The sequence below is a fragment of the Salvelinus namaycush genome, chromosome 8 (genome assembly GCF_016432855.1).
Source record: "Salvelinus namaycush isolate Seneca chromosome 8, SaNama_1.0, whole genome shotgun sequence".
In the NCBI taxonomy this organism is placed as follows: domain Eukaryota; kingdom Metazoa; phylum Chordata; class Actinopteri; order Salmoniformes; family Salmonidae; genus Salvelinus; species Salvelinus namaycush.
The window spans coordinates 10,286,186-10,300,087 of record NC_052314.1 but is presented as its reverse complement, the minus strand read 5'-3'; the positions used below and the strand labels follow the sequence as shown (position 1 = coordinate 10,300,087).

At 43.5% G+C, this 13,902-nt stretch overlaps 1 protein-coding gene across 1 annotated transcript in view; it reads right to left on the bottom strand.

Annotated features, from left to right (window-relative positions):
- Positions 1-13,902, bottom strand: part of LOC120051754 (metabotropic glutamate receptor 8) — a 190,082-nt gene that overhangs the window by 33,609 nt on the left and 142,571 nt on the right. The window contains exon 5 of the mRNA XM_038998641.1: positions 13,658-13,795. Coding sequence (XP_038854569.1) covers positions 13,658-13,795 — 138 coding nt within the window. The remainder of the gene's footprint in view (positions 1-13,657; positions 13,796-13,902) is intronic.

The following is a 13,902-nucleotide window of genomic DNA, read 5'->3' as shown; positions in this document are numbered from 1 at the left end:
GTAGTGTTCTAGCTATCGTTATAATTATTGTCCTTGTTGTGGATGGTCCTTAAGGCAGTGTTCAGCTTTTACTCAAAGAAATGTCTTCATTTTTCCTGATTAAGGTTGATTATCTGTTGAGGTTAGAGTCATTATGAGTGAGCAGAGCAGCCACTGTGAGTAAGCACACAGACTATAATTAAAAAACATTTGTTGTGAGAAATGGAAAACTATTGAGCACAAAGCGGGGGCCTACACCTCAACTGGCCTCTCTATCTAATGCAAAATGACAAAGTTGTCCTGAAACAATGTAATGAAGATAACACATCACTGCTCATCACTGAGCATTGTCCCTGGGTTGTGGAGCAACTTTTAAGATGATGTGAAGTTCACTCATTGCCACAGTCATTCACTTTCAAAATATCTGGTCAGGATTTACTGGTAGCTAGTACACGCAAGGCAACAAAATGTTGCATGAAATAGATGTTTCAGTTTTCCTTCTCTGGGTCAGAATGGAGAATGTGTCCTTTGGATGATTTGACTGAGGAACTAGGAGTTTATTATGATCTACTAATAATGGACATACAAATTTGGTCTAATCATTGAGAGAGGGGTCCAATTACAGAGCAGCCCATATGCCATGGCTGAGTGACACGGTTAAGTTCTGATAAATCATTCCATTCACATGGGCTATGCTAATGACGTTCTGTTTTCCCTCATTAAGAAATGTAATATTTTAAAAAGGCTTTAAACTAACAAATGTGCAATTACACGCTGGCCTAGACACTTTCGCTGCCACACACGTGTCTATTTGACATGTGTCAATTTGACATGTGTTTATTTGACATGTGTATATTTGACATGTGTCTATTTGAACTACAGCAGCCAACTATGACAGCTGAGAAGGAAGATGGGAGTTGATTGGGGTTTTCCTCTGCATAGCTAATTTATACATTTCCAATTAACAATATATGCACATCAGGCAGGGTATTTGCATAGCCGGGTCAGATCACCCATTTTTTGGCAATGAGGAAGTAGCCCTAAGGAATTTGGCAGGACACTGGCACGACACTAAGCGTCTGTCCCCTAATAAATATCCTCAAACTACCGGCACAAGTTATTTTCCGCTCTTATCTGGGTTCATTGTTTTTACGACTGCACTCTGTCCAAGATGTTGGGGCTAGATCAGAGATGTCCACTGCAGACGATCCATTTCCACAACTGACCGTCTTACTTTACTGAGTGCCTATACAAGACCTAGAAAACATGTCAATGCAAGGGTATCCATTCCAAAGCCTTAAAAGCCCTATCATTCTGTCCAATCCACCGAATGTAGACTGTTAATATCCAGTATAAGGCAGGCTGACCAGGACTATCCCCTCTAAGATATTGGCATGTGGCAGAACCTCTAAACATCACTACAGCTCCTATGCTCTTCACTATTATAAACTATTTCGCTCCTGCTTCGCCATCACTTTCAAAGGAGAATGTCAAAGCGGGCCTTTGATACTAATGGCAACCTTGGGAAGATGTTTGGCGGAAGATAACAGAGCCATTTAAGACTTTGAAGAAAACCCTGAACGAAAAATGTGTCCTTTCCAAAAAGTGCTGTGCTCTTAGCCTCCATTTCCAGCCCCCAAAAGAAGGCGACTCCTCCCCTGACTTTCAGTCTGCTTTCAAATCAAGAAGCCAGGGCATTAGAGAGGGAAGAGTTTTGTCAAAATCGCGTTTGATCGGGATATGTTTGGAATCAAGCACATGAGAGTGCAAAAGATGTATCATCAAATGGGCAGGATGAAATGGATGCCAAGATTAAGCTTTCATGTGACTCCAAACCTCTTTCAGGGAATTTGTAAAGTATTATGTACCTTTGAATCTTTGAAGGGGAATTGAACAGTAGCAACCGTTTTGAAAAGAGGAGACAAATGGGTTACTTTCCTCAGCTGAGGTAAAGTGCAAGAAAGCAGAAGTCTGTAATCAAATATTTATAATCTAAGTCAAATTGACATCAGCCTGCTCTCTTTGTCTTAGGGCAGTCTGCACTGATTCAGGTCCTGTAGGTTGAACCTCTTACCAGTCTTGTTCATGGTTAGTTTTCTATGGTTACTCCTATTGGTTAAAATACAAAATGAGAGTGTGTAAGTATACTGCAAAAAGTAACTCGTACTTTTTGGGGAAATTAAGAAGTGATTGTGCCGTGAACATTTAAAGCTCAAGTGTGTCTGTTGCATGATAGGGAAAGTGAAACTGAAAGATGTGATACAGCTGTGGCCGAAAACAAGGTAAAATACTCCATGGCATTGTTGTCCCCTCTCTCCACTGGGATTCTCTGCCTCTAACCCTATTACAGGGGCTGAGTCACTGGCTTACTGGTGCTCTTTCATGCCGTCCCTAGGAGGGGTGCGTCACTTGAGTGGGTTGAGTTACTGACGTGATCTTCCTGTCTGGGTTGGCCCCCCCCTTGGTTTGTGCTGTGGTGGAGATCTTTGTGGGCTATACTCGGCCTTGTCTCAGGATTGTAAGTTGGTGTTTGAAGATATCCCTCTAGTGGTGCGGGGGCTGTGCTTTGGCAAAGTGGGTGGGGTTATATCCTTCCTGTTTGGCCCTGTCCGGGGGTATCATCGTTTCAGCCTCCAGTATTTATGCTGCAGTAGTTTATGTGTCGGGGGGCTAGGGTCAGTTGGTTATATCTGGAGTACTTCTCCTGTCTTATCCAGTGTCCTGTGTGAATTTAAGTATGCTCTCTCTAATTCTCTCCTTCTCTCTTTCTTTCTCTCTCTCGGAGAACCTGAGCCCTAGGACCATACGTCAGGACTACCGGGCATGATGACTCCTTGCTGTCCCCAGTCCACCTGGCCTTGCTGCTGTTCCAGTTTCAACTGTTCTGCCTGCGGTTATGGAACCCCTACCTGTCCCAGACCTGCTGCTTTCAACTCTTAATGATCGGCTATGAAAAGCCAACTGACATTTATTCCTGATTATTATTTGACCATGCTTGTCACTTATGAACATTTTGAACATCTTGGCCATGTTCTGTTATAATCTCCACCCGGCACAGCCAGAAGAGGACTGGCCACCCCTCATAGCCTGGTTCCTCTCTAGGTTTCTTCCTAGGTTTTGGCCTTTCTAGGGAGTTTTTCCTAGCCACCGTGCTTCTACACCTGCATTGCTTGCTGTTTGGGGTTTTAGGCTGGGTTTCTGTACAGCACTTCGATATATTAGCTGATGTACGAAGGGCTATATAAAATAAACTTGATTTGATTTGATTTGTCATGACAATCGTGTTGGACACTTGTTACTGTAAATAGTAAGCCTACCTGTATTTATGGCAATATTTAGTTGTTTCTTTTGACTACGTGCTCATTACTAGCCAGGGGAAAAGATGATGACATTCACAGTAGTCATAAAGTTGGGGAAGAGGAGAAAAACTATCTTCAGAAATTGCATTGATTTCCTCATTCAGTTTCATTTGCTTGGGTGGGTGGTAGGAGGGTATAATTAAGTTATTGGATTTCTTTTAAAAAAGGGACACACTTATCTGGTGGGAAATGAGGTGCTTAGATGTACAGACTGTAAACATGTCTACAGCTCAACAGAGTCACACTGACAATATCACCTAGGGCGCACAAATGGCATGATGGAATGCAGACACTGTGCCCTCTGACCTCGGGTCGTTGTGTCTAAGATATTTAATTATCTTAATTAATTACAATTAATGACTGTGGCCCTTCAAGACCACCCCCATAGAGCCATAGAGCATGTTCAAATTTTTCTCAAGTGATTCTCTCAGTGAAACAACATCCCTGTCCCAGACAACTGGTCAAGAAATAGAAGGGTAACACCCAAACCAGACTGGCCATGTTGTGTGAGTACGCATTGCAAAGGCTACCAAGCACAGACTAGTAACATAATAACATTGTAGTTCTATTGAAATACAATGTATTTCTTAAGACCTGCTTTAAAATAATAATACATTTCTTTGTGATGGTGTATGACACTTGAATTGTGGTGTTTTGTGGTTTTTCATTTTTACAATGAAAAGCCTACAGTAACATAAACAAATGAAAATGCTTTTTTTTCGTATTCTAATGTTACCTAAGATCTTCAAAAACACAACAAAAGGATTATTTTTGCAATAGCATATGTATTTATTAGACTACTAGAATGCATTGGTTCAGAACGGCATTACTCGATGCCCAGCTTTTCAAGTGTTAATGGTCGGAGGAGAGAAACCCACAATTTTGTATGATTCCAGGTCAAAATAAAAAAAAGGACCATATGCATTTCAGGTAAAATAACAACCCAATGTTAATATCCCAGGTCAAATTAGCTAGCAACAGCAAGATAGCTAAATGTCCATGAATGTTTCATGTGTGTTTCGACCTTGCTCCCAAATTAATGTAGTTGGTTCACAGTTAGTTTTGATATTTTAACCTGCCTGTCATGGTCGCGTCTGGTGTGGATGGACAAAATCAACATGCGTGCAGTGGCTCACGTGAACGCATGCGCGTGGCCAGTGTAGTCAGCATGTGAGTAATACTGAACATAGAGATCTATATCTGAATGTAGGCATACATTTAAGATATACAATATACCACACCCCCATTACATGAATTAAACTTTGACCTTGAGGCACCGTCACCCATTGTCACAGGATACCATCACCCACTTACCCCAAGGCTCACCTTACCCTGTCCCTACGCTCAACTTACCCCAAACCCGAGGTCATTTGTCCCAAGTTATGTTTTTAAAACTGTTATTTTTTCCAGAGATAGACAACATCCTTAAATATATGTAAATATCTTTGTTAGAAAGAATACTTTATTTCCCTTGACGTACTGGTGATGAATGTAAAAAAGGGCTCAATATACCCCACTTTCCCCCACCATAAATACTATAGTGAATAGACTAATAATAACTAATAAAAGCTTCTCATCTAAACCATATTCCATATTCCACATACCATATTCCACACACTTGATTAATGCAATGATTGACAAATGTGTGGATACTTGAAAAGCATTTAATGTTCAATTTGGCTAACAGAGCAAAAATGCTGTCTACTGGTATTAAGGTAATTGTTGCAGGGACATGTGGTCTGGGAGAGCCATTGTCTTTACACTGTACCACTCCGGAGGTAGTTAAAGAGAGATTTGCATCTAGATCTGTCTCTTTACACTACACAAGTATCTTTCCTGGACCTAATTTGTGTCATCAAAGTAGTGCAGTGTTTAAAGGCCAAAAGAAAAGGAAATCAATAGGACCTAAAAGGTTTACCCCTAACTTACTGTGATTTATAGACCAAATGGGGTGTTTACCCCTAACTTACTGTGATTTATAGACCAAATGGGGTGTTTACCCCTAACTTACTGTGATTCATAGACCAAATGGGGTGTTTACCCCTAACTTACTGTGATTCATAGACCAAATGGGGTGTTTACCCCTAACTTACTGTGATTCATAGACCAAATGGGGTGTTTACCCCTAACGTACTGTGATTCATAGACCAAATGTGGTGTTTACCCCTAACTTACTGTGATTCATAGACCAAATGGGGTGTTTACCCCTAACTTACTGTGATTCATAGACCAAATGGGGTGTTTACCCCTAACTTACTGTGATTCATAGACCAAATGGGGTGTTTACCCCTAACTTACTGTGATTCATAGACCAAATGGGGTGTTTACCCCTAACTTACTGTGATTCATAGACCAAATGGGGTGTTTACCCCTAACTTACTGTGATTCATAGACCAAATGGGGTGTTTACCCCTAACTTACTGTGATTCATAGACCAAATGGGGTGTTTACCCCTAACTTACTGTGATTCATAGACCAAATGGGGTGTTTACCCCTAACTTACTGTGATTTATAGACCATTTATAGACCATTGTTACTTTACAACCTTATTCTAAAATTGATTAAATAATTCCCCCCCCCCTCATCAATCTACACACAATACCCTATGCAATATTACATTTAAATAAGGATTCAGACCCTTTACTCAGTACTTTGTTGAGGCATCGTTGGCAGTGATTACAGCCTAGAGTCTTCTTGGGAATGACGTTACAAGCTTGGCACACCTGTATTTGGGGAGTTTCTCCAATTCTTCTCTGCAGATCCTCTCAACCTCTGTCATGTTGGATGGGGAGCGTCACTTCACAGCTATTTTCAGGTCACTCCAGAGATGTTTGATCGGGTTCAAGTCCAGGCTCTGGCTGGGCCACTTAAAGACATTTAGAGACTTGTCCCGAAACCATTCCTGCGTTGTCTTTGCTGTGTGCTTAGGGTCGTTGTCTGTTGGAAGGTGAAACTTCACCCCAGTATGAGGTATTCAAGGATCTTTGCTCTGTTTATCTTTCCCTCCGTGCCATTGAAAAACATCCCCACAGCATGATGCTGCCACCGCCATGCTTCACCCTAGGGATGGTATTGGCCAGGTGATGAGCGGTGCCTAGTTTCCTCCAGATGTGACGCTTGGCATTCAGGAAAAGAGTTCAATCTTGGTTTCATCAGACCAGAGAATCTTCTTTCTCATGGTCTGAGAGTCTTTAGGTGCCTTTTGCTAAACTCCAAGCGGGCTGTCATGTGCCTTTTACTGAGGAGTGGCTTCCGTCTGGCCACTCTACCACAAAGGCCTGATTGGTGGAGTGCTGCAGAGAGGGTTGTCCTTCTGGAATGTTCTTCCATCCCCACAGATGAACTCTGGAGCTCTGTCAGAGTGGCCATCGGATTCTTGGTCGCCTCCCTGACCAAGGCCCTTCTACCCCGATTGCTCAGTTTGGACGGGCGGCCAGCTCTAAGAAGAGTCTTGGTGGTTCCAATCTTCTTCCATTTAAGAATGATGGAGGCCACTGTGTTTTTGGGGACCTTCAATGCTGCAGAAATGTTTTGGTACCCTTCCCCAGATCTGTGCCTTGACACAGTCCTGTCTCGGAGCGCTACAGACAATTCCTTCGACCTTACGGCTTGGTTTTTGCTCTGACATACACTGTCAACTGTGGGACCTTATATAGACAGGTGTGTTTCTTTCCAAATCAAGTTCAATCAATTGAATTTACCACAGGTGGACTCCAACCAAGTTGTAGAAACATCTCAAAGAAGATCAATGGAAACAGGATGCACCTGTTCAATTTTGAGTTTCAGAAAAAGTGTCTGAAGCACATTGATTTCTGTTTTTTATTTTTAACACATTGGCTAACATTTCTAAAAACCTGTTTTTGCTTTGTCATTATGGGATATTGTGTGTAGATTAATGAGGAATATTTTTTATTTAATACATTTTAGGAGAAGGCTGTAACTAAATTAGGGAAAAGGGGTCTGAATACTTTCCGAATGCACTCGATGCAAATTCATTTTTGATTCCCTCTCCTCCACTACAAAAGACAAGTGCCCACAGAGTATTCAATGTCATCATCACAGCAAGATACTGTCAAACTGAGTAAAAGAGGTACTAAATTATGAGCAACAGCAATTACCATCTAACAGTGCACTTAACACACCTGACCTACTTGACACACACACACACACACACTTTCACGGAACAAAACAACTTATTTTCGCCTCTGAAGCGACCCATTAGTTCTGCATTATATCACATTGCAGTGGATTGTATACCACCTTTTAGAGCATAAGTGTGTGTTGATTCCGAAACTCCTTTGCTGTGAATCTTCTCATTTCCCACTGGAGAACAGCTCTTTTACAGCGACTTCTATGGCTTCTGTTCTGTATTTGTTGCCTCGAGGCTGGAGAAACTATACAGCTGTTACACAAGTGCTATTAAGTGTGTGTTCGTGACTGAACATTCTGCCTCAGGGTATCTGTTCCTCTGGCGTTTCCCGGTGGCCAATAGAGGTTAACTGGAAGTGGGTGACGGCTAGGCGGGTGGCCCAACATAATAGTGTAGGGGAAACACTCCATGGTTAACTGCATAAGAAGCAAGTGGGTACATCTGTGGTTGTGTAATGGCACTTTACACTACAGTATGGTTGAACTTTGAAGCTCATTTATGCTTGATCCAGCATTGGAGTCCGGAAGTTCATACAGAGGGTGGGATGCAATTGCGGCGCCTCCGGAGGCTTGCGGAGGCCAAATCAACTCCCAAATTTTGCAACAATGCGGAGGGCTCCGTAGAGCTCCACAATGACATGATTGGTTGACGGTAGGTGGAGGTGGGAGGTCCTGTATAAGCACAAACTCACTTCCTTGACAACTTCCTTCACAGCAGCTCTGTTCTGCTCTGCGAAGCACAATAAGTATGAATGCTCTGACTTCTGTGGAGGCCGCATCGCAAGTAAATGCTGTACGGCCACTGCAGACACAATTCGGCTTTAAGCCTCACATAGGATTTAATGACAGAAGAGAGCAAATCAGTATGCTAAATTAAACATCATTGACATTTCACAGGATATCTGATGTTTATGCCTGAGAGAACTGGTGCTTACATTTCACTGTTTCCTGTCTGCTCCGACTGTATGTAGTATGTGGTGACACACAGGTTTGTACACACACAAACTAACATTTGCTTGTAGTACATAGACAATCCAACAAACATAAATATTCAAAGAACATTTTATTGGTCATATTCTGTACAGTGTTTAGCAGATGTTATTGCGGCTGTAGCAAAATGCTTGTAAAAAATAATTTAAAATAATAAACAATTCTGGGTAATAATATAAGAAATAATACATACAAAAAAAATACTGCAACGTTTCCTAAGAGCTAGAAGCACAGCAACCCTCTGTCGGCGCCAATACACATACTTACACAAATCCAACACAACACATCACTGAGTAACTGCCTCCTTATTTTACAGCAGGGTGGTGGCTGCATCATGGTATCGGTATGCTTGACATCGGCAAAGACTGGGGAGTTTTTCAGGATGAAAAGAAAGGGGATGTAGCTAAGCAAAGACAAAAAAAGCTTCCGTCTACTTTACACCTGACACTGAGAGAGAAATTCACCTTTCAGCAGGACAATAACCTACAACACAAAGCCAAATCTACACTGGAGTTGCTTACCCAGAAGACAGTGAATGTTCCTGAGTGGCCTAGTTACAGTTTTGACTTAAATCTGATTGAAAATCTATGGCAAGACTTGAAAATGTCTGTATATCCATGATCCCCAACACCTTTTTTTTAATATTATATTTTATTGAACCTTTATTTAATTAGGAAAGTCAGTTAAGAACAAATTCTTATTTACAATGAGGGCCTACCCCAGCCACACCCTCCCCAAACCCGGATGACGCTGGGCCAATTGTGCGCCACCCTATGGTACTTCCGATCACGTCCGGTTGGGATACAGCCCAGGATCGAACCCGGGTCTGCAGTGATGCCTCTAGCACTGCGATGCAGGGACCTTAGACCGCTGCGTCACTCCGTCCTCACCTTGAAAAGAATATGCAGAATCCAGGTTTTCAAAGCTCTTAGAGACTTCCCCAAGAAGACTCACAGCTGTAATCGCTGGCAAAGGTGTTTCTAACATGTATTTACTCAGGGGGTTGAATGCTTATCTAATCAAGGAATATTACTATTTTATTTTTCATTCATCTAAAAAAATCCATTTTTTGTGTTACAAAATGTTTGTAACACAATAAAATGTGAAGAAATCCAAGGGTAGACTCTCTATAGACCCTGTATATGTCCACAAACACCTGGTTTTAATCACATGAACACGACATGCATTCTCTAGTATGTCAGCACTTCTTTTCTTTGTAGGTTTAAAAGAAGGATGGGGTATTGTGTGATATTGCAATGGCCATAAACAAAAAAATAAGTACAAACACACACACAGGTGGACGATGACCAGAGTTAGTGCTGATTCAGCCGTTTATCTTGTTGCATGATTACTCTGCTCCAGATAAAAGATGCAGCTCCTCTCCTCACTAAAACTCAATCTCCAGTTGCTAATAAAATCAATTCAAGCTGCTAGCCTCACTCTCGCACATGGGAAAGAATAGAGCAAAAAAAGCCCGGAGTGCTTCTGACAGGGGCAAACGGCTTTCAGACCGTCTACCTTGCTCAGGCAAAATGACATGAGCTTCATAATGGAGGGGGATACTGTATGATACAGGGGGTATTTTTGGAAAGCTGAGATTGTTGTTTTTTTGTTCTTCTTCTCGGCCCTGCTGCTGCCTGGCTACTCTCACCGTGCATTTCCCAAATCCTGTTTGGTGTGTCTGACATGTTCCAAAGGATTTGTCCCAAAGTGCCTGTGCTCCAGAAAACTCCTCAAAATCATGAAGGATTACATTTTTTCGCCCCCACACAGTGGGGACATTGTAGTCAGCACAATGCAGCTCTCAGCAGACAAGCGCTGTACGGGCTGAGCTATGTGATGTGGAATTCACTTTGGAACAACCCTCGGGCTGATCTGGCTGTCTCACTCAGTCGGCTTAAGTGCGACGACTTTTTATAATTTCCTTCCACACCAAAGTTAGTGTGTGATGCTTTCTACGTATCTGCTTTGTTACGTGACAGAATGTGCTGCGTTTTTTGTCACGCTGTCATGATTTGATGCCTCCCCTTTAAAAAATCTGATAATAATCAGTCAATCTGGCTGTGTGTTGTTGAATCTATTAGCACTGGAGCGTTGTGTGCATCCTACTGCAGATAAATAGTAGAGAGAGAGAGAGAGAGAGAGAGAGAGAGAGAGAGAGAGAGAGAGAGAGAGAGAGAGAGAGAGAGAGAGACGCACGGAGACGACAGCACCATAATTATTCTCATTACTTCAAGTCACCGTGTCAGAACAATAAGCATTGTCTGGGATACGGGCTAGGGACAGCCGTCTGTCTCAGCATACCCCCCGACACAAACAGAGTTTTTTGGGGCGAGAAAAATCTCAAACGTAGCCACATTAATACACTCACATCCTACATACAAAACCAAATGCAAATGCACACACTTACTAAAAAACAATTGCACAGGCGAATGAACAGCGTTTTATGACTGAAAATATTATTATTACAAATGATCATGCATTCAACACAACGTACATAAAGTCTTCCTAAACACACACACACACACACACACACACACACACACACACACACACACACACACACACACACACACACACACACACACACACACACACACACACACACACACACACACACACACACACACACACACACACACACACACACACACACACACACACACACACACACACACACACACACACACACACACACACACACACACACACACACACACAGTGGATCCTTTGTCTCCAGATGTCTTCAACACAAACACATGCAATCCACATCTTCTGTCATACAGCATGTCTGTAATATGGTTGTTTCTGCCTCAGGCACTAACATCAGAAGAGTGACACATACGGTTTCCCATTTCAAACTACAGCACACCCTTTTCCCCACATATTCCCCTAGATACTGAATATGGCGTTCCAGTGGGATGAAATGACATTGCTATAACTGGAGGTATGAGTCAGCCTAGACTTGGTGCAGGGGGGCTGAGATAATCTAAGTAAATTGTAATAGGTCATAGGACCATTAACCTTAATAATCCATACTGTACGCACGTAACAGAATCAGCAACTGCAGAATTACCCAAAAGCACAACACTCCCTCCACCTCTTACCAACATCCATCACCTCTTGCCTATCAAAAGCATGGCATTGATTGGCTGGGGGGGGCGAGGTAATCCACACTAGCAGGGTTAGGGTCTGTGGAGAATTTGGATGCAGATACTACCCAGCAGCAGACTCTCTGGCTGCCCGAGGGCATGTCCTCTTGTGTACCTCGTCCCCAGACAATGGTGTTCTCTCTTCTGTACCTCGTCCCCAGACAATGGTGTTCTCTCTTCTGTACCTCGTCCCAAGACAATAGGGTTCTCTCTTCTGTACCTCGTCCCCAGACAATGGTGCTCTCTCTTCTGTACCTCGTCCCAAGACAATGGGGTTCTCTCTTCTGTACCTCGTCCCAAGACAATGGGGTTCTCTCTTATGTACCTCGTCCCAAGACAATGGGGTTCTCTCTTGTGTACCTCGTCCCCAGACAATGGGGTTCTCTCTTGTGTACCTCGTCCCCAGACAATGGGGTTCTCTCTTGTGTACCTCGTCCCAAGACAATGGGGTTCTCTCTTCTGTACCTCGTCCCAAGACAATGGGGTTCTCTCTTCTATACCTCGTCCCAAGACAATGGTGTTCTCTCTTCTGTACCTCGTCCCAAGACAATGGGGTTCTCTCTTCTGTACCTCGTCCCAAGACAATGGGGTTCTCTCTTCTATACCTCGTCCCAAGACAATGGGGTTCTCTCTTCTGTACCTCGTCCCAAGACAATGGTGTTCTCTCTTCTGTACCTCGTCCCAAGACAATGGGGTTCTCTCTTCTGTACCTCGTCCCAAGACAATGGGGTTCTCTCTTCTATACCTCGTCCCAAGACAATGGGGTTCTCTCTTCTGTACCTCGTCCCAAGACAATGGGGTTCTGTCTTCTATACCTCGTCCCAAGACAATGGGGTTCTCTCTTGTGTACCTCGTCCCAAGACAATGGGGTTCTCTCTTGTGTACCTCGTCCCCAGACAATGGGGTTCTCTTGTGTACCTCGTCCCCAGACAATGGGGTTCTCTCTTGTGTACCTCGTCCCCAGACAATGGGGTTCTCTTGTGTACCTCGTCCCCAGACAATGGGGTTCTCTCTTGTGTACCTCGTCCCCAGACAATGGGGTTCTCTCTTGTGTACCTCATCCCCAGACAATGGGGTTCTCTCTTGTGTACCTCGTCCCAAGACAATGGTGTTCTCTCTTCTATACCTCGTCCCAAGACAATGGGGTTCTCTCTTCTATACCTCGTCCCAAGACAATGGTGTTCTCTCTTCTGTACCTCGTCCCAAGACAATGGGGTTCTCTCTTCTGTACCTCGTCCCAAGACAATGGGGTTCTCTCTTCTATACCTCATCCCAAGACAATGGGGTTCTCTCTTCTGTACCTCGTCCCAAGACAATGGTGTTCTCTCTTCTATACCTCATCCCAAGACAATGGGGTTCTCTCTTCTGTACCTCGTCCCCAGACAATGGTGTTCTCTCTTCTATACCTCGTCCCAAGATAATGGGGTTCTTTCTTCTGTACCTCGTCCCAAGACAATGGGGTTCTCTCTTCTATACCTCGTCCCAAGACAATGGTGTTCTCTCTTCTGTACCTCGTCCCAAGACAATGGGGTTCTCTCTTCTGTACCTCGTCCCAAGACAATGGGGTTCTCTCTTCTTTACCTCGTCCCAAGACAATGGGGTTCTCTCTTCTGTACCTCGTCCCAAGACAATGGGGTTCTCTCTTCTTTACCTCGTCCCAAGACAATGGTGTTCTCTCTTCTGTACCTCGTCCCAAGACAATGGGGTTCTCTCTTCTTTACCTCGTCCCAAGACAATGGTGTTCTCTCTTCTGTACCTCGTCCCAAGACAATGGGGTTCTCTCTTCTGTACCTCGTCCCAAGACAATGGTGTTCTCTCTTCTGTACCTCGTCCCAAGACAATGGGGTTCTCTCTTCTGTACCTCGTCCCAAGACAATGACATTCCCTCTTGTGTGGAAATGGCAGCCAAGGTTAGGGTTGTTTCCGTTACCACAATTGAACAAGTATTTTCAGTGAATACTTTTCCAGTTATGCCCTCCTCCCCTCAAACACCCACAGTCCCAGTACATAAGATAGAACATGCTGTACCTGTGCATTTCTTGGGGCTCCCAGGTCGCTTGCCATGCATCCCTAACTTGCACACAAAGTTTTCTTCCCAGAATTCCGCGAACCACACGTTCCTCCTGTTGTTGGAGAGGGAACGGCTCCGGAAGTAACGGTCGAAGGCTGGGATAAGGACAATATAAATGTATTTCACCTTCAGGTTAAAGCCACACTTCATAACACATAATGGTTGTACATCTCACAGTGCTAGAAACACATCCATTATGTCC